The sequence below is a fragment of the Danio aesculapii genome, chromosome 5 (assembly GCF_903798145.1).
Source record: "Danio aesculapii chromosome 5, fDanAes4.1, whole genome shotgun sequence".
Lineage (NCBI taxonomy): Eukaryota > Metazoa > Chordata > Actinopteri > Cypriniformes > Danionidae > Danio > Danio aesculapii.
The window spans coordinates 65,966,808-65,987,538 of NC_079439.1; the positions used below are offsets into that span (position 1 = coordinate 65,966,808).

Here is a 20,731-nt window from a genome sequence, read left to right on the forward strand (position 1 = left end):
TAAAGAACTGAATAGAAATTATATTAAAGGATGTTGAATAACTTCATCAAATTGTGAATTCTCACCATGCGAGTGATCCAGAAGCAGTCTTTTCATCTCTTTGAGCGCCTGCGTGAGGTTTTTCAGCCGGTGATGTAGAAACGCATTCTCCTCCTTCAGAGTGTGAATTGTGTCCTGAAGCTCATATGAAAAGGTTATGTGTGGTATTAAAGACATGGTCGACAAAACAAGAGCCAGACGCACTGAAAACGTCATTCTGTAAACGATGCACTGATTCTTGTGTGGCCTGCAGATGAAGCACTTTGAGCTGATGACTGCATTTACAGATCAATCCGATTCTCATGCACCATTTATTTTGGTCTCAGTACAAGCTGGATAATACGGACTGTTCTAGATAGACATAAAGACTCCTCTGGGTTAAAAATATGTGAATGAAAAGGGGTGTGATAGTGGAAACTTCATAATGTTTGGGTTTTTTTAAAGAAGATATTCGGCAGCTTATAACTGAGGTGAAAGTGAAAGTTTTTTAAGTCATAGAAATCTTACAGTAAATAAAATGCACTGTACTAATATACATATATAAAGTTGACGTCAGAATTTTTAGCTCCTCGTTTATTTTTTTCCCGGACAGAAGATTTCTTTCAGCACTTAATCATAATAGTTTTTTTAACTCATCTCTAATAACTGATTTATTTTATATTTGCCATGATGACAGTAAATAATATTTGACTATATATTTATCAAGACACTTCTATACAGCTTAAACTGACATTTAAAGGCTTAACTAGGTTAATTAAGTTAACTAGGCAGGTTAGGCAAATTAGGCAAGTTATTGTATAACGACGTTTTATTCTGTAGACTATCGGAAAAATAATTAGCTTAAAGCGGCTAATAATTTTGACCTTAAAATAGTTCATAACAAATTAAAACTGCTTTTATTGTAGCCGAAATAAAACAAATAAGTCTTTCTCTTTCTATTATCAGACATACTGTGAAAATGTCCTTGCTCTGTAAATTGTCATTTGGGAAATATTTAAAAAAGAAAAAAAATTCAAGGGGCTAGGCAAATAATTCGGACTTCAACTGTATATATATATAATGTTTTTGTTTCTATTTAATTGTTTTGTCTACACTATTTTTATGACTTTTTAAAGTATCATTTATTATTGCATCTTTCTTTTAATTGCTTTTTAAAATTGCTTTATTACCTACATTTTGTTTCAAAGAACTAGGTTGCAGCTGGAAGGTTATTCGCTGCGTAAAAGATATGCAGAATTCATATTCATAGGCTGTTCATTCCACTGTGTGACCCTGAGAATCAGGGACTCAGCTAAAGGAAAGTGAACTTATTTTAAGGTGCTTTAATTGCTATTTTTATTGCTATTCATTTTTACTGTCGTTTTATTTTTATATGCAATTTTGGTATTTATTTATGCCCCATGTTTGCTTTTTATATGTAGTCATATCTCTAAATATTGCGATGAAATCATTTATTCCTATAAAATGTATGTTAAACAACTATCATATTTAAACCTTCAGTTTTTTGTGTAGCTGTGTGAATATAAACAACATCTCGCTGCAGTAAAAAATTAAGATAAGTGAAAAAATAATGTGATTTTTTTTTTTTTTTACTAATTAAACTTGCACCCCTTAAACACAATCAAGCCTTAAAAAACACTCTGGATCATCCCTGGTTCATTATTTGGCCAAAACCAAAAAGTGTTACTTTGTGCCCCGCTCTCCCCTAACTACAGTAGGGTCAAGCTTTAAATAGGAAAATTATCAAAACTTATTGAGCAAGATGCTAATGGTCTATTATGATTTAGCTATGCTAAAAGTGATGTCACTAGGCCCAGAGATCAGCTGAATGGATTGAAAAATGGTACAACTCAATGTTCTGGTCAAAGAAATCTCTGACACAAGTTGCACAACTGATGATTTAATGTAAAATTCCTCAAGAGCCACACCTAGAAGAGATTAAGTGTTTACAATGGTCATGAATATATCAGACATGTTTAAATGATGTGTTTATTTGGCTGAATGAAGATTGTTGTTCACTGAGAGCCACAGAGCACCAGCAGGATCTTCTGATAATCTCCTTTTGTTTCATTCTGCAGAGGACAAACACAGGAGCCAATGTTTAATTCAGATATGCAGCTTCAGAGGAATTTACGAATGTGAAACTTCCTTTTAAAGCTTTTCACTCATTATGAATTTCAGAGACTCACCTGAACGGCCTCCTGAAGGGTTTTGCCGTACATCCTCTTGTACTCTTGCATGATTTTCAGCAGGTCGATTTCTGAACGGCTCACGATAATTCTGATCAGTGTGTCATCGTTGGTTCCAAAACCCTATAAAAGAAAGGCCATATTACAGATGTGTATATTCATAAAGCACGCTGTAAAAACGACCTGTTAATGAACAGTTTCCATATTTTGTGATTCACAAGTGTTTTGTTTATTTACGGTTGTGAATTGCATTATGAGATGTTGATCTCTGCTCTGTCGACTTTTGATGAGGAAAGTTTACTCTCCAGTTTAACAGAGTGACTTTTATTGACATTTTAGTAGTTTGAAATAATAGTATAGGAGCCATATTACTTTTCATTTAATTATGTTTATTTGTATACTGATTAGTTTGGGTTTCACTGTGACGTTTAATGTTTTTAGTCACGTGGGCCTACCTGGCACCTGCTAGACCAAATAAACCGCGTGCACAATCACACAGGTGTTAGGAGGAGAGAAGGAGAGTGGGGTAGCTGTATTTTTTGTTGACCGCCACAGCAACCGCAACAACGCCACAGCACACGCAACAACTCTATACAATGCAATAATCAGCTCCATAGACAACAGGTATTTAACCCACAAATTGATGTTTTGTTTGTCATGTTTCAACTATATATATATAAAGTTTTGCCAAAAAACATCTTGGGCTCAGCGTGTCTGTATCAGCCATCAGCGCGTCACAAACTACAAGGACCCTCACTGCCTCTCTAGTGACTTAAGGACAATTCAGGAAGTCGCAATAAATAGAATGTATTAGAAATATAATGTAATAAGTCTGCAAAATAACAGAAAACGTACTGGCAGTTTTTTGTAGCGTAATATACAACACCAACCCAGACAATATATCACTTTAAACTATTACAAATATTAATAAACGTCCCTTTTTTTAAACTTTTCTAGTTTAAAAGTTGTGGAAGAAAGATCAAGGTCCCATAATGCAATTTAAAAGCATAAATAAATGAGGAAAAAACACAAAATACATCAAAATAATGTATGGCTATTTTTCTTCACAGAGCAGCAATCATCTTAGTAGAATGATGTAACAAACAGCTTATCAAAGTTTACACGAAAGGTACTTTGGTACACAAAAAAAAAAGATTTAAAGATGATTTCTTGGATTTACTCTTTTTTTAAGTTAAGTGGTTGTAAACAATTTATTTGGGCTGAATTTAAACAAAAAATTTAAGTTGAACATCACTAAATTTAATTTGTTTAAATTAAACACATATAAATTGTTTGCAACAATTTTGCAGACATCTTCAGTGTAACACTTCAGCATATTGACCAATTTTCACTATATTAACATGCCTATTATTAACAAATTAGTTTTTGAGTGTTTGCATTTGTTTGCACTTATTATTCATGATCATATTCTAAATCTGTAATCCTATCCAATATCTAACCCTAACAACTACCTCACTAACTATTAAAAGGATAGTTCACCCAAATGTGAATTTCTTTGCATTTAATCATGCTAAACTTTAATGGGTTTCTTTCTTCTGTAGAAAACAAAACAAAATACTCTGAAAATATTTTAACAGAAGGAACAAAATGTAGACGTCAGTGGTTGTTTCTTCCAACATTCTTCAATATATCTTTATTTTGTGTTCAACAAGAAACTTTATTTTAAGGTTCAGAATTTTCACTTTTGAGTGAACTGCTCCTTTAATAATAAGCCAAATAAAAGTGTATTGAGGCAAAATGTATTCTGTAGTAAATGGTTTGTTGATAGCAAGAACTGAACCTTAAAATAAAGTGTGACCAGCATGTTTTTAAGAAAACAGAAAATAGAAAACCATGTGATTTTTAAATTCGACTCTAATCCATTTGGACAATCGGATTATTTACAGAAAAAGTTAGGACAGTATGGAAAACGCAAATAAAAAAGAAAGTAGTGATTTCTAAATTGACTTTGACGTGTATTTCATTGCAGACAATACAACAAACATTATTTAATGTATTCCTTGTGATTTTTACTGTTTTTTTCCCCCAAAATAAACACATATTCCAATTTCGGTTCTTGTAACACATTTTTCAAAAAAAGTTGAGACAGGAGCAGTTTAGGGGTAGTAATCAGGTAAATTGGTTAAATAATGACGTTATTTGAAACAGGTGATGTCAACAGGTGATTGTAATTATGATTTGGTACAAAAGCAACGTCCAAGAAAGGTCTAGTCCAGGGGTGTCAAACTCAGTTCCTGGAGGGCCACAGCCCTGCACATTTTAGTTCCAACCCTGCTTCAACACATTTATGCCTCAGTCACACTAGAATTTGAGCTCGCGGAATTCTGTCATACGATGCTGCGAAAAGGGGCGGGATTAAACAAGTTGATTAGACAATAAAAAAGTGAGCGATTGGTCCATATTTTAAATTTCTGTACTGAGAGGTCATGTTTTGATCTTCGATTGGTCTCATGCAGGTCAGTTCACAAAGCTTAAAGTTTCCAATACAGCGAACTCTGAAACTTGTCGCACAAGCAGCGTTTCCGGTCTTCCGCATTAGCATGCGTATGAATGGAAGTCTATGGAGAGAAAATTGCAGTGTGACCGCGGCTTCACCTGTAAGTTTCAATCAAGCCTGAAGGTCACACTGGGCTTTTCCTCCCATAGACTTCCATTCATCCGCACGCAGATGCATCAGACCGGAAACGCAAGGTCATGCGTCAAGTTTCGCATGTCGCTGTGGTACAAAGTTCAAGCTTGGTGAACTCTGACCTGCAAAATCTCATCACTTGACTGTGTGAGACCAATTGAGGATCAAAACATGACCTCTCTGGACAGAAATTTAAAACATGGAGCAATCGCTCGCTTTTTTAAATGTCTAATCATCTTGTGTAATCCCGCCCCTTTTCGCAGCGCCGTACGACAGAATTTCGCACACACAAAGCCCAGTGTGATTGCAGCTTTAGTTTGATCAGATGCGTTTAATTAGGGTTGGAACTAAACTGTGCAGAGCTGCGGCCCTCCAGGAACTGAGTTTGGTCTAGTCCTTTAGGAGCAAAGATGGGCTGAGGATTGCCAGTTTGCCATCAAATAAGTGAAAAACTTATTGAAATGTTTAAAAACAATGTTCCTCAAAGAAACATAGGAAGACATTGGGATATTTCACCTTCAACAGTGCATAATATAATTAATAGATTTGAATGAATGAATGAATGAATGAATAAACCTCTTCCTCTGCAATTTTACCTTCATAGCATGTTGAAGCTTTTCTGCAAAGTAGGCAGGTTTATTCCAAGCAGCCTTCACTAAAACATAAAAGAGATATTACAATATTATGAATGCAATTTATACAGGTTTTACATTTATTTACTCTTGGATCTGATGCGATCTATTTTGGACATGTGAATGAAAACACACTGAACATGCAAAGCTGGAAGAACAGGCATGTCTTGCTGGCAAGTTTTAAGGAGCTGCTTTCATTCAGATGGACAGCGAAGCATTGTCTAGTTCTGTTTTTCACACCCACACTAATACAGTACACAGAAGAAAATAAAGTAAATGTGTACAGTATATTTACCCAGCGTCATCATGCAGTCTTCAAAGTGTCCACTCAGCTCGCTCTGAAGATCTTTGGCCAAACCATCTTTGCTGAATTGGCCATAATATTGAAAAACTGTGGATTTTAATTAACACTGTTAGCTCCTCAGTAAACATCAGCTGAATTTCACCGCTTTGACACACAAAGTCAGATATCTTACTTTTGCACAGCTGAGCTTCACTCCTGCTTGTGAGGATGTCAATCAGTACTGAGCAAACTGTACCGATCCGATTCTTTCCTGCCTCAAACAGAGCCTGAAACGACACAAGATCAGAGATAGAGTACATTGTGCATTTTAATATCCTTACTTGATAGCAGTTTACAATACATGGTTGTGATTGGCAAGGTATGAAGAAGTCAGATATTTAGCAAATTGCAACAAACGATGCTAATTTCATACTGTTTAATTGTTACACACCAATACAACTGCTATATATGGGTGATTCTAGAATTGTTTTCACATTTCGCCAATCTCCAACCTATTTGTTTTCAACAACAAAAACTTTAATGAAACAGTTTTGAATAATAACACAAAGTATACCAAGTTATTTAAATTTTTTTAAATAATGTTTTTGTGTATTTAAAATATTGCTTCTTACATATAAAGCTTTAAATAATCTAGCTCCTGTTTATCTAACCAATCTTCTGTCTCGCTACAATCCAACTCGCTCTTAAAGGTCTCAAAACTTAGGGCTTCTGGTAGTACCTAGAATAGCAAAGTCGAGTAAAGGAGGTCGAGCCTTCTCATTTATAGCTCCTAAACTCTGGAACAGCCTTCCTGATAACGTCCGAGGCTCAGACACACTCTCCCAATTCAAAACTAGATTAAAGACCTATCTGTTCAGTAAAGCATACACTTAGTGCACCACTTAGCGGGCTTCTACACAGGTTCTGCATCTTGTTGATATACACTGTGAATTATTTTCTTTATTCTCCATTTCCACCTGGGGATACTCTTCCCGAGGACCTCAGACTATGCAGAGTCACTGATTCGATCCAAGACCAACGACGAGATGATCCCAAGGTTTCCATATCCTGGACCAGGCCGCATCCTGAGCAGCTACTGTGATGGTCATGGAAGAGTGGAGAACATGAGACTGATTCCTGTGACGCTCCAGAGACAGACGAGTCTTCGCTGAGGCCAGCTTCCAGCCTCTGCCACTGAGACTGCAGCTCTGCACAAGACGTTTGGCCAGCGGAGAAATTAAAATGATCGTGCCCAACTGAGCCTGGTTTCTCTCAAGGTTTTTTTTTCTTCACTTTCGCCATTAGTGAAGTTTTTTTTCCCTCTCTGCTGTCGCCACTGGCTTGCATGGTTCGGGATCTGTAGAGCTGCGCATCGTTGGATTTGCCCTTCAATATTTGGACTCTCAGTAGTGATTATAAAACCACACTAAACTGAGCTAAACTGAACTGAACTTAAACACTACAAACTGAACTACACTGTTCCTATTTACTGTGACCTTTTATGTGAAGCTGCTTTGACACAATCTACATTGTATAAGCGCTATACAAATAAAGGTGAATTGAATTGAATTGAATATTTAGGGACATTTTGTCTGGAAAACATGAACTTAAAGTCTTGCACTACACAAAAAATATAATATACAAGGGGCATTCCAGCAACAGAAATACCATAAGAACACAGCTTTTGAACTTTATTTAGGTTCGTTTAGAAACAGAATGGATCTAAATGAATGGATGAATGAATGAACATTGTTAAAAAAACTGGGATACAGCATTATTAAACACAGCCTGAATGCATTTTGACTAGATTGCACATCATAAGTTCATAAGTAAAGATGAAAATACCCAAAAGTCACTATATATATAGTTAATTCCAGTTGTAGCAACAAATAACTTGACATCTATCAGTTGATCAGTTGGAAAAGTGGCAGAAGGTAGATTTTTCTGATGAATCATCTGTTGAACCGCATCCCAATCATCACAAATACTGCAGAAATCCTATTGGAACCCGCATGGACCCAAGATTCTCATCAGTAAAGTTTGGTCAAGGAAAAATCATGGTTTGGGGTAACATTTAGGATGGGGGCGTGCGGGAGATATGCAGAGTGGATGGCAACATCAACAGCCTGATGTATCAAGACATTTGTGCTGCCCATTACATTACAAACCACAGGAGAGGGCAAATTCTTCAGCAGGATAGCGCACCTTCTCATACTTCAGTCTCCACATCAAAGTTCCTGAAAGTAAAGAAAGGCAATATGCTCCAGGATTGGCCAGCCCAGTCACCAGACATGAACATTATTGAGCATGTCTGGGGTAAGATGAAGGAGGAGGCATTGAAGATGAATCCAAAGAACGCTTTCTTTGCCATTCCAGATGACTTTATTAATAAGTTATTTGAGTCATTGCAGAGATGTGTGGATGCAGTCCTACAAGCTCATGGGAGTAATTCTTTTTCTACTGCACCATGACTTTATATTTCTGTTAAGTGACAAGACTTTTGTCTTAGCAAAGTCAGACCTTGCTGTCCTAATTAAATCATTAAAAATCAAGGCATGATCATATAATCAAGGTAAAATAAGCGTAATCTAGAGGCCTTTGCCTTTCATATAAGCCACTGCTGATACCAAATGATCAACTAGAAGTCAAGTTATTATTAGTTGTTTCGAAAACTTGGATAGACGACTTTTGTCAGGTAGTGTATATTTATATATAATCAACATTGAATCCTCAAAAATAGATATATAAAACATAAATAAATAAATAAGTTAAATGTCTTTACCTTTGCATCACTCTTAGCCAGTCCATCATCAATTTTACGATCTTCATTTCTGGTAGCCTTATGAGACATTAATATGTAATTGTTCATGCAATACACATTATAATTCACTCTGCAATACTCATACAGATTAAACTGAAAGCAAATATTGCACTTTTTTCTACCTTGCAAAGGGAAAGCAAGACAGTTTCAAGATTCCCACTAACGTCATGTTTAATATCTTCCTCCAGCGTCTCTCTATAGACTGCATAACAGAAAAGGGGTCAGATTTATTATTAACAAATGATTAACTTGGGTTTAGGTATTGGGTAGGATTGGAGAAGTAAAATAAGATCATACTGAATAAGTGCTAATAAGCAGTTAATGTCTTAATAATAGGCAGGTAATAAGCCACTAGTAATTGAAGTGAATTATTACTTAAACTAAAGTGTTACCAGAAAGGTACAGCAGCTTACAAATTCAGTACATCAGCTTTGGGATGCAGTATTTATGTGATTTTTGCTACCTTCTTTGAAACTAATCTTCATAGCTGTAATCTCCTTGTTTGTCCTTGTCCCCAGAATTTCACTCAGGACATTTTCTTTTGTCCCAAGACCCTGAGTATCAGTTAAGTATGCAGGTAAGTACATATTTATAAAAGGAATAGTTCACTCAAAAATAAAATCCTGATCCAAACATGTTTAAGTTTTTTTTCTGTTGAACACAAAAGTAAATATTTTGAAAAATGTTTGAAACTGGTATTTATAGATTTACATAGTGCATTTTTTCTTCTATTAAGGATGTCAATGGCTACTGGTTTCCAGCATTTTCCCAAAAATTTCAACAGAGAAAAATATACTCATAAAGTGAAACCTAAATGGTGAGTAGATTTTCATTTTTGGGTGAACTGTTGCTAAAAGTCTTTAGATAATATCTTTTCAAATGCTGTAAGACCAGTAAGTTGTACCTTCATGGCTTTTCTCATCTCAAAAGCATCATACTCAGGGGGTGTCATCAGCAAGGCCAGGACCACATCCTCAAGATGTGACTTTAGAGCCTTTTTCAGTTCATCTGCCAGAGACTGAATCACCAACAAGATATAAAAACGTTAGTACACCATTTGGAATAGACCATAAACAGAAAGAAATTCTAGACATGAGTTATGTCTAATATATCAAAATAAATTCTTAACTATGTATTTGAATGATTAATTACGACTATGTTGGAAAGAAAACAATGCATTCTTGAAATAGTGCTTTAAAGGGATAGTTCACCTCAAAAAATAATTGTCATCGTTTACTCACCCTTGACTTGTTCCAAAGTAGTTTTTTTACAGTTGAACACAAAAGAAGATATTTTAAAGAATGTTGGAAACCTGTAACCATTGACTCTAGTTTTGAATCTACTATGGAAGTCAATGGTTACAAGTATCCAACATTCTTCAGAATAATTTCTTTTATGTTCAACAGAACAAATAAAGCTTAAAGTTAAGGGTGAGTAAATGATCATCATTTTGGTTTTTGAGTGAACCTTCCTTTGTGTCCAGTTATAAGAAAAACACACATGTTATTTGACATGATTTAAGCCTCAATAAGCATCTGGTGAACCAGCAACTGCATTCAAATGTTGAGTATTTACATATAGGACCAATTGGAATTTAATATATATATATATATATATATATATATATATATATATATATACTGTAGTACTATATGTTTACTGTATAACTATCTTTATGCACATCTCAAAAATATGCTTACTTTTCCTGCACTCTGCTGATAAGCCGCTTTGATCTGCTGTCTTTGTGCATTGCTCCTCTTTGCAATCACCTCTATAATAGCGGCTTCATCCACACCTTTAATGAGAGGAAAACAGGAACAGCTGTTTATGATCTCATTCACAATGGGCAGAAATTTGGCAAAATTAAAGGAAGCAGCGGTAACATTTTATCTTAAGTTGTCCTTGTTACACATTGAATCTAATTGCAGTATTAAAGTGAAAACAATAGGTTATGCACAATTATATACAGCTCTTTCTATCCCTAACCATACAGCTGGTAACAGGTGCATGAAATTAATTAGTATTACTTGGTATTAAATATATAGTTACACTGTAACATAAGGATCAGCAGTGCTTTGAGCAAGCTCTTTGCCTTGGGTCCCATGGAATGGTAAGCATATAGTTGCAGTGTATGTGTGTTATGAAGCGGACAGGAGACAGAGGTAAGGAAACGTTAGGGTGTTTATTAAATGACAACAAGGAGCACATGAAGGATAGCCAGGAGGATCAGGAATGATGTTGGGGTCTTTTCCTCCGTGGCTGGGTAACAGGAATACACGAGGATGGACAGCACACACCAGATACAGCTGACAGAGGATGACACAGACTTGGAAGGACTGGAAGACAGGACGATTCGGGTGGACCAGGAAGACTAGGAGGAATACAAAGAGAACAGGTAAGTAAAGCGTTTGTTTTAGCTGAGGATGACTACGCTGAGTGGTCGCTCAGTTGTCCGCTTTCGTCGAGACGAGCCCGGACAATGAGCGACTGGAGTGCTGTGCTTTTATCTGGTGCTCGTGAATGTGATGCAGCTGTGTGCTCATTAGAAGTCAGGTGATGGTGATCTTCGTGAGTGGGGATCGTGAGAGCCTGACCAATCCGTGACAGTACCCCCCTCCCCAGGGCCCGCTCCTGAGGGCCGACACCTCCGACGCCGTGGTGGTCTCCCTCTGCCTCTAGGCGCTGGGAACTCAGGGTGGCTCTCATGAAACTCCACCATGAGACTAGGATCGAGAATATCAGCTCTGGGAACCCATGTCCTTTCTTCGGGGCCGTACCCTTCCCAGTCCACCAGGTACTCCAACTGGCCACCACGACGTCGGGAACGCAAGATCTCCTTCACTGCGTAGACGGCTCCTTCTTCTAGGAGCAGTGGAGGAGGGGGTTCCTCTTCGTGGTCAGGCTCTGTGGAGGGAAGAACAGGATCGTGATAGGGTTTCAGGAGTGATACGTGGAATGTAGGGTGAATACGGTAGTGAGAGGGTAATTGTAGTTTGTAGGTGACGGGGTTAACCTGTTCCACGATGGTGAAGGGACCAACAAATCGGGGACTTAACTTGCGAGAGGGCAGTCGCATGCGTATGTCCCGGGTGGATAGCCACACCTTTTGTCCGGGTGTGTATCTGGGTTCTTCAGACCTTCTTCTATCGGCGGTTACCTTGCTTCGACGGACTGCCCTCTGCAGATGTTGATGAGCCTCGTCCCAGACTCTCTCGCTCTCCCGGAACCAGTGATCCACTGCGGGGACATCAGATGGTTCGCCATCCCAGGGAAAGAGCGGTGGTTGGAAGCCCAGGACGCACTGGAATGGCGTGAGTCCGGTGGAGGGTTGCCGCAGTGAATTTTGGGCATATTCTGCCCAGCCCAAATACTGGCTCCAGGAGCTCTGGTGACCACTGCAGAAGGTCCTCAGGAACCGTCCCACCTCCTGAATCTTCCTCTCTGTCTGCCCGTTGGTTTGGGGATGATATCCAGAAGAGAGGCTGACGGCCACACCTAGGAGCTTGAAGAAGGCTTTCCATAGACGTGAGATGAACTGTGGACCTCTGTCCGACACAATATCTTCTGGAATACCAAATGACCTGAAGACTTGATTAAAGATATTGTCGGCTGTTTCAAAGGCTGTGGGAAGACCTTTCAGAGGGATTAGTTTGACAAACTTTGAGAATCTATCTACGATGACTAGAATACAGGTATTACCTTCTGACGAGGGGAGGTCAGTGATAAAGTCCACTCCTAGGTGTGACCAGGGACGGTTCGGAATCGGCAAGGGATGGAGCTTTCCAGCGGGTAGATGACGTGGGCTCTTGGATTGGGCACAGTCCTTACAGCCCTGAACATATTGCCTCACATCCCTTGCCATGTTTGGCCACCAGAATCGTTGGGATACTAGCGAGAGAGTATTGTTGATCCCTGGATGTCCAGTGCCTAGCGAGGTATGTAAGGAGTGGATCAGATCTACCCGGTGTTCAGGTGGTATGAACTGCCGATGAGGAGGGCATCCCGGCGGAGCAGGGGCTTCCGGAGTGGCAACGACTGGAGGAGCGTTCCAGGTGATCGGACAAATGGAGATGTGTTCGGGAAGAATCTTCGTTGGGAGTTCTTCATGATCGTGATGCTCGTGTAAACGAGAGAGAGCGTCTGCTCTTAGATTCTTGGGTCCTGGACGATAGGAAATGGAGAAATCAAAACGTGAGAAGAAAAGTGACCATCTGGCTTGACGTGGACATAGTCTCTTGGCCTCTTTGATATATTGGAGGTTTTTGTGATCTGTGATCACCTGGAACGGATGTTTGGCTCCCTCCAACCAGTGACGCCACTCCTCCAAGGCTAGCTTGATTGCTAGAAGCTCCCTGTCTCCTATGCTGTAATTCTGCTCCGCCGGGCTCAACTTCCGAGAGAAATAGGCACAGGGATGCAGTCGGGGCGGTGTATCATGATGTTGGGATAATACTGCCCCGACGCCGGTGGTGGATGCGTCCACTTCCACCACGAAAGGAAGATTTGGGTCAGGATGAGTCAGGAGTGGGGCCCTTGTGAACTCCTTCTTAAGAAGGCGGAAGGCTGCGGCTGCTTCTTTGGTCCACTCCAGTCCTTTGGGTTTACCCTTGAGGAGATTAGTGAGAGGTGATGTAATCCTGCTGTAGTCCTTGATAAACCGTCTATAAAAGTTAGCAAACCCAAGAAACCTCTGGAGCTCCTTAATGGAAGTGGGTTCTGACCAGGATAGAACAGCCTCAATTTTCTTCCCATCCATACGTATACCGGTTTGGTCAATGATGTATCCCAAGAAATGAATCGACTTCTGGTGGAATGAGCATTTCTCCGCTTTGAGGTAGAGGTGATGTTCTCTCAATGTGTGTAGGACCTCCGCAACGTGTTGGCGATGTTCGGCCTCACTCCGGGAGTAAATGAGGATGTCATCTATGTACACTATTACAAAGTGGTGAAGAAACTCCCGGAGGACTTCATGAATGAAGTTTTGGAATACGGAGGGGGCGTTGACCAGACCGTAAGGCATGACCTCATATTCATAGTGGCCAGTAGGGGTCACGAATGCTGTCTTCCATTGGTCCCCCTCACGTATTCTTATCAGATTATACGCGCTGCGGAGGTCCAATTTAGTGAAGACTTTAGCTTCTCGGAGCTGTTCCAAAGCGGCTGGTACCAGAGGAAGGGGATATCGGTATTTTACTGTACCGTTATTTAGGACCCTGTAGTCGATGCATGGACGCAGCCCTCCGTCCTTCTTGGCCACAAAGAAGAAGCTTGAGGCGGCTGGTGATTTTGAGTGACGTATGTACCCCTGACTCAGAGCCTCCCTTATGTAATCTTCCATTGCCTGATTCTCTGGAAGCGAGAGCGGGTAGATCCTACCTCTTGGCAACTGGGCATCTGGAACTAGGTCGATCGCGCAGTCCCATGGCCGATGCGGCGGTAGCTGGGAAGCTCTCTTGGGGCAGAAGACATCATGAAAGGAGCTGTACTCCTTAGGAATGTGGATAGACTGCTTCTCAGGAGGACTCTCGACCGATGTTGTAAACAAAGAAATGGGGTTCCGACCTTGAAGAGGGAGATTTGGAAAACAGGTAGGTGTACATCCAGATCCCCATTTCTTTATCTCTCCTGTGCCCCAAGAGATGATGGGATCGTGCTTCACCAGCCACGGGCGCCCTAGAATGATGTCCATATTTGCACCCTCCAGAACCAGAAATTGAATCCTCTCTTGATGTAACAACCCCACTTGAAGAAGGATGTCTTCGCATTGTCGATGGATACGGGTCGAAGATCGAGTGCACTGGGTTATCGGTTGTATCTGGTATATATGCGAGGACGCCTCAGTACGTAGGTGGAGTTGACGACAGAGGGATTGGGAGATGAAGTTCCCTGCTGACCCGGAGTCGATGAGGGCTGTGACAAGGAGAGAAATAGAGGCAGTAGTTATTTGTACGGTGGTAGTAAGTGGTTTACATTGTTCAATATTCGTACTGAATACACTCACTGAAGTCCGAATGGGACGAAGGGGACACTCCATACGGGTGTGTCCACTGACACCGCAGTATAGACACAGACCCCGGGTCAGCCTCCTCTGTCGTTCCGCTGATGTCAGTCTTCCAGACTCTATTATCATGGGTTCTGGTTCTGGAGAGGCTGTTGACTCAGGCGATTGGAGGAGTGCAGACGAGGGGGTGATGGTGTCCTGTTGATAGGAACGGAGACGATCGGAACATCGGAGAGAATGTTGGATGAATCTCTCCAGACCCATAGTATCATCTAATGTGGCCAGCTGGATTCGGAGAGTGGGTTCCAAGCCGAGCCGGTACGTGGTCAACAACGATCTCTCATTCCATCCACTTGCAGCTGCTAGAGTGCGAAACCGGAGAGCATATTCCTGTGTAGATAGAGTACCTTGCTTTAGATGATACAGCTGCTCTCCAGCGGCTACTTCCCCATCAGAACGTCCAAACACCTCTTTGAAATACTCCGTGAAGGTAGTGATGGAATTCATGACCGGCCCGGCTTGGTTCCAGATCGTCTCAGCCCATTTAAGTGCAGGCCCAGAGAGTAGTGATACGATGTAGGCGATCTTTGACTTATCTGTGGGATATAGAGAAGGTTGCATTTCGAATATGAGGGAACATTGTAACAGAAAACCATTGCACTCCCCCGCTCCGCCTGAGTAGGGCGCTGGTCGGGCCATGGGACTGGAAGGAAGGGCCGAAGAAGAAACTGTGGAGGCGGAAGTGCTCGGTGCTGGTGGTGCGTTGGAAAGTGGAGCTGGTGGCTGTAGAATCCGCTTCAACTGGTCCACCAGCTCTTGAAAGTGATCGGGGGTGCTCATGTTGTCGTCGTTATTGGTCCGGGCTTCTGTTATGAAGCGGACAGGAGACAGAGGTAAGGAAACGTTAGGGTGTTTATTAAATGACAACAAGGAGCACATGAAGGATAGCCAGGAGGATCAGGAATGATGTTGGGGTCTTTTCCTCCGTGGCTGGGTAACAGGAATACACGAGGATGGACAGCACACACCAGATACAGCTGACAGAGGATGACACAGACTTGGAAGGACTGGAAGACAGGACGATTCGGGTGGACCAGGAAGACTAGGAGGAATACAAAGAGAACAGGTAAGTAAAGCGTTTGTTTTAGCTGAGGATGACTACGCTGAGTGGTCGCTCAGTTGTCCGCTTTCGTCGAGACGAGCCCGGACAATGAGCGACTGGAGTGCTGTGCTTTTATCTGGTGCTCGTGAATGTGATGCAGCTGTGTGCTCATTAGAAGTCAGGTGATGGTGATCTTCGTGAGTGGGGATCGTGAGAGCCTGACCAATCCGTGACAATGTGTTAGTTCACCCCGAAATTTAAATTAGCCAATTATTTACTCACCATTGGTGTTTAAGACTTCCTTCTTTCAGTAGAATCCAATCTGAGTTGAGGAAGAAAACAAAAACAACTCAAGCTCTACAATGGCGAAGGGTGGGTGTTTTAAAATAAAGCTCATCCATCCATAATAAAAAAATGCCACACATTGCTTTGGTGGAAAGCAAATTTATGTTTTTGTAAAGAAAATATCCATATTTAAAGCTGCATAAACAGTTTTGTGTAACTTCCACAAGAGACTGCTTTCTTCTTCTTCTCTTGAGGTGCATATTTGAGGTTCATTAAGCGCCACCAGCTGGACAGGAGCATGTGTTGTGCACAGAGTTGCCAAGTCCTTGGGAATCGGGCTACTGTTAAACACTTGCCACTTGTTTTTTTTGTTTGTTTGTTTGTTTGTTTTTTTTCACAAGGTTTGGTGTATTGCATCAATTTTATTTAGATGGTTGCATTAAAATACTTTACCAAATATATATTCTACCAATATTAAAAACTGTATTAGGATGTCAACTTTTACTAAAAAGTAAGCAAGCACACTTTTGTGAGCTCCAGTGGCACTTTTTGTTTTGTGTCTGTTTTAGTTTTAAAGACTGGCAGTACTCTCTGGGTTTGTTGTTAAGATGATTATATTTACGAAAACAGACTAGTTTGTAATTACTGAAATACAGCGATCTTAAGAGTAGAGTGTGAAGATTTAATTAGTAAAGTATACTGAAAAAAATATTCAAAGATAACTCCTTGTGGTGGTTGTAAACAATTTATTTGGGCTGAATTTAAACAAACAAATTAAGTTGAACATTACTAAATTTAATTAGTTTGTTTAAATTCAACCCATTTAAATTGTTTGCAACAAATTTGAAGAAATCTTTTTTCCGTGAGTAGCACAGTTTTGCCTAAAATATCGCAACACACACAATATTATGGGTGGCATATTAGAGTTAAAAAAAGAATACACTGTTGGTGCTCATCTTGCAGGCGCATCTGTGACCAAGACAATAAGTCTTTGTGATGTATCAAGAGCTATGGTACTGTGTCTAGGGTTATGTCAGCAGACCACCAAGAAGGACGAACCAGGAATAACTGTGGATGCAATTGAAAACTCTCTAACGGGGGTGCTAACCAAGGTTGAATCCAAAAAGCTGCCCAGTTCACTGCAGAATTAAATGTGCACTCCATTTTTTCTGTTTCCATCAAAACTGTTCGCCGGGAGCTCCACAGGGTCGTTATACATGGTCTTTAGTCATTCTTGCCGATGCCAAACGTTGGTTTCAATGGTGCCAGCAGTAAAGATCTTGGGCCATGGACAATGTGAGTCATATATTGTTCTCTGGTGAGTCCACCTTCACTGTTTTTCCCACATCCAAGAGAGTTACGGTGTGTAGAAGTCTCAAAGAAGTGTACCACCCAGACTGTTGCATGCCCAGAGTTAAGCATGGGGTGGATCAGTGATGGTTTGGGCTGCAATATCATGGCATACCCTAGGCCCATTACTTGTGCTAGATGGGCTTGTCACTACCAAGGACTACCGAACCTTTCTGGAGGACCATGTGCACCTAATGGTTGAAATATTGTATCCTGAAGGTGGTGTGGTGTATCAGGATGACAGACACCAAGACTGGAGACAGAGTAATTTGATGAACATGAAGGTGAAGTTGAACATCTCCCAAGGCCTGCACAGTCACAAGATCTAACTATTATTAAGCACTTTGGGGTGTTTTGGAGGAGCGAGTCAGGAAATGTTTTCCTCCAACACATAGTGGCCACTATTCTGCAAGCACAATGGCTCAAAATCAAATTCATTTGATGATTTAAAGTTTCAGTCACTTGTATTGGCTTCAAAAAGAGACCAAAAGGCTGCTGCTTGGTTTTGTTGAGAAAATCTTGCAACTTTAGTTGTGTATGTGCTGTTGAGATGAACGTATAATCATGGTAAAAAAACACAGTAAAAAGCGATAAACGGTAAAAGCTTTTGGCTTTTATCAGGTTTCTCCAACATCTTTCACAAATCCTTGATTTGTGCTTTTCTATTTCTACTTTTTGACTCAACACATACTTCCTTTGCACTCTTGTCCAGCTGGTGGTGCTAAATGCATCTCTAAATAAGAAGATGAACAAAAAACAAGGCACAGAAGCAGTCTCTCACAAAATTACACAAAATTGTTTATGAAGTTTAAAAAATGGATAGTTTTAACCCAGGCTCGATCTGAAAACGTACTTCTATATACAGTTCTGGAGAACGCCAAATATGTCCCAGGAGCTACATTTTTGTTTTCGCAAATTCCCTAAACCCATCCGACAATTTTAAAAAGCAATCCAGAAAAAGAAAAGCCCTCGCCTGATTTTTACCACATTTTCAGATTTTACCACATTCTCACCCTATTGTTTACTTGTTTATATTATTTTATTTTTTAAATAAAATTTTTTAAAATATTATTATTACCTGCTTTCTGGAACCACTCTACACCAGACTCAAACCCCAGTCAACCCCTCTCTGTGTCTCAAGTCCACCGACATACATGGCGAGCTACCGGACAAACTGGTAACAGCAGGAAATCGGTCCATACGGTGGTAAGCGGTCAGCTGGTAAGCGTGAAAAGAAATGGCATCATACCGCCCCATAGCTTTCATTTTAAAAAAGAAATGCAGCCATACGTAGTTCTGGCTACATAATTTGTAATCTCCAGAAATGTATATAGGGCTACGTTTTCAGAATGAGCCTATGTTGGATATTTTTGTGAGGCACTTTTAGTATGGGTCCAGGGGCTTAATTAGACTTTTTTGAACTGAAAGACCACAGATTAGATTCATCTGAAAGAAGAAAGTCATATGCCTTGAAGGACCCCTTAAATCATGGGTTAAGATGGGTTTTAGATTTGCAATTTCTTTCTAACTTTTTCCTGATTGCTAACCCCCAGTATAACGAAGGTGAAAATGTTTAACTTTGCATTGACCATGGTATCTCTGTTTTACCTTTGGTCTCAATGGCTTTCTTTAATTTTTCAGCATCGTTCTGGGCATTAAAGTTTGGATCAGCCTTCACTGTCCCAAAGTATCCTGTCTCAACAGTAGTACCTTTAAAACCCTGAGATAAAACATGAAGCAACACAAACATTACAACCTAAAGGAGAATTACCTGTTTATCTTTTTGAAAGAGCATAATGAATGAGATATATTTTTTTACCTTGTCATCAGTAACATGCTGGAACAATTTCTGGAAAAAAGACATCCTGCGAACTTTGGACAAGCTATTAAAATTGCATAAAATAAAAGTTATGACCAGTTATGCCAAGAATTGTCCATATATCTAGCGGGTCATGTAAATTCCATCAGTGCTTCATTATGAATATAGCTTCATTAAAAACATGTCAGTATTAAGAGAAGCAGAAGAGAACAAGCAGTGAAATGCATTTGCGCCAACTCACCTGCTGGTCCGTGAAGTTGGTGAGAATTAGGAAAAGATATGCCTCCTTTTTATTCCTAGTACACACCCAGAAAAAAAAATGTTGCGTGGAGGGGTTAGAGCAGGTTGCTCTGGTTATACTTGTCTGTAAGACTTAGTTGTACTGTAATGCGCTCTGTTGTAGGCTCTAAACCTAATACAAAAATAAAATAAATGCAATAACTTAAACCCCTTTTAAACACCTATTATGCTCCTTTTTACAAGATGTAATAATAATACATAATACGTTTCTGATAATAATAAGTAATAGGTCTCTGATGTCTCTAGAGTGTGTATATGAAGTTTCATCTCAAAATACCAAACTCTTTGAAAAGCAAGGTTTGATCTAAATTGTGCTGTCGCTTCAAATTCAAATCAGACTGGTGCTCTTTTCAAAAGCTACAAATGCCTATGCATCAGATTCAACACAGAACTAATGTTATCTCAGCAGATCTCAGAACAAGGTTATCTATGGAGAAATATATTGAAGTAATAAGTGAAAAGGTTGCAAACACGTGGGACGTTCTACCAGAAACGTACATTATCTGTCCGTGAAATAGAAACAAATACAGTAAATAAAGAGTCTACAAATAGTCTACAATTTCTACAAATAAATACTACAAATATATAATACAAATAAATTTACATCACCATGTTTTTGTCAGTCCTGTCATATCAGCATTAAATTCAACTTAAAATGCGTGCAATACACCCTTAAGGCTATATGAGCTCTATTTTAATGATATGCACAAAGTTCAAAGCGCAGGGCAAAAGCATTAAGAGCGTGGCCGAATCCACTTTTGCTATTTTAAGGATGGAAAAATACACTTTGCACCGTGGCGCATGGTCTAACAGGGTTGTGCTTATTCTCTTAATGAGTTATGGGTGTGTTTTGAGAATAAACCAATCAAATATAAATATAAAATAAATATACAAATATAAATATGCATATAATAAATAATACTAATAATAATAATAACATTATACAAAAGCAAATTGATATGAATAAACTGAAAAAGCCCCCCACGATGAAGAAGGCATGAAGGCAGTGGTTTTTATATTTATGTAGAAAATAATTATTTTTGTAATATTTTAATCCTTTAATTCTTCTTCATTTGTAAAGATATTTCTGTATTGCTGTACATCCTGCTTGTTTTAAGAAATGTGTAAGCAAGGAGCACAACTAACGCGCTGTGCGCTGGACTTTAGACCTGCTTTCAGCTGGTCTCTTGAGCAGTCTATTTTAGTTCCTCAAAAGAGCAATGCGCCCTAACACACCTCCTTTTTTAGACCATGAGTCCA

The 20,731-nt window shown here is 39.7% G+C and overlaps 1 protein-coding gene across 1 annotated transcript; it reads right to left on the reverse strand.

Moving 5' to 3' along the window:
* Nucleotides 1-1,923: 1,923 nt before the first annotated feature.
* anxa1d (annexin A1d) lies at nucleotides 1,924-19,441 on the reverse strand. Its single transcript, XM_056458721.1, has 13 exons — nucleotides 19,413-19,441; nucleotides 19,172-19,235; nucleotides 18,961-19,072; nucleotides 10,315-10,409; nucleotides 9,519-9,632; nucleotides 9,078-9,168; nucleotides 8,737-8,816; nucleotides 8,576-8,632; nucleotides 5,987-6,080; nucleotides 5,806-5,901; nucleotides 5,475-5,533; nucleotides 2,229-2,351; nucleotides 1,924-2,111 (listed from the first exon to the last, which is right to left on the reverse strand). Exons 2-13 carry the CDS (start codon nucleotides 19,214-19,216, stop codon nucleotides 2,055-2,057), a joined length of 1,023 nt encoding a protein of 340 aa, XP_056314696.1. The 5' UTR covers nucleotides 19,217-19,235; nucleotides 19,413-19,441; the 3' UTR covers nucleotides 1,924-2,054.
* Nucleotides 19,442-20,731: the final 1,290 nt, after the last annotated feature.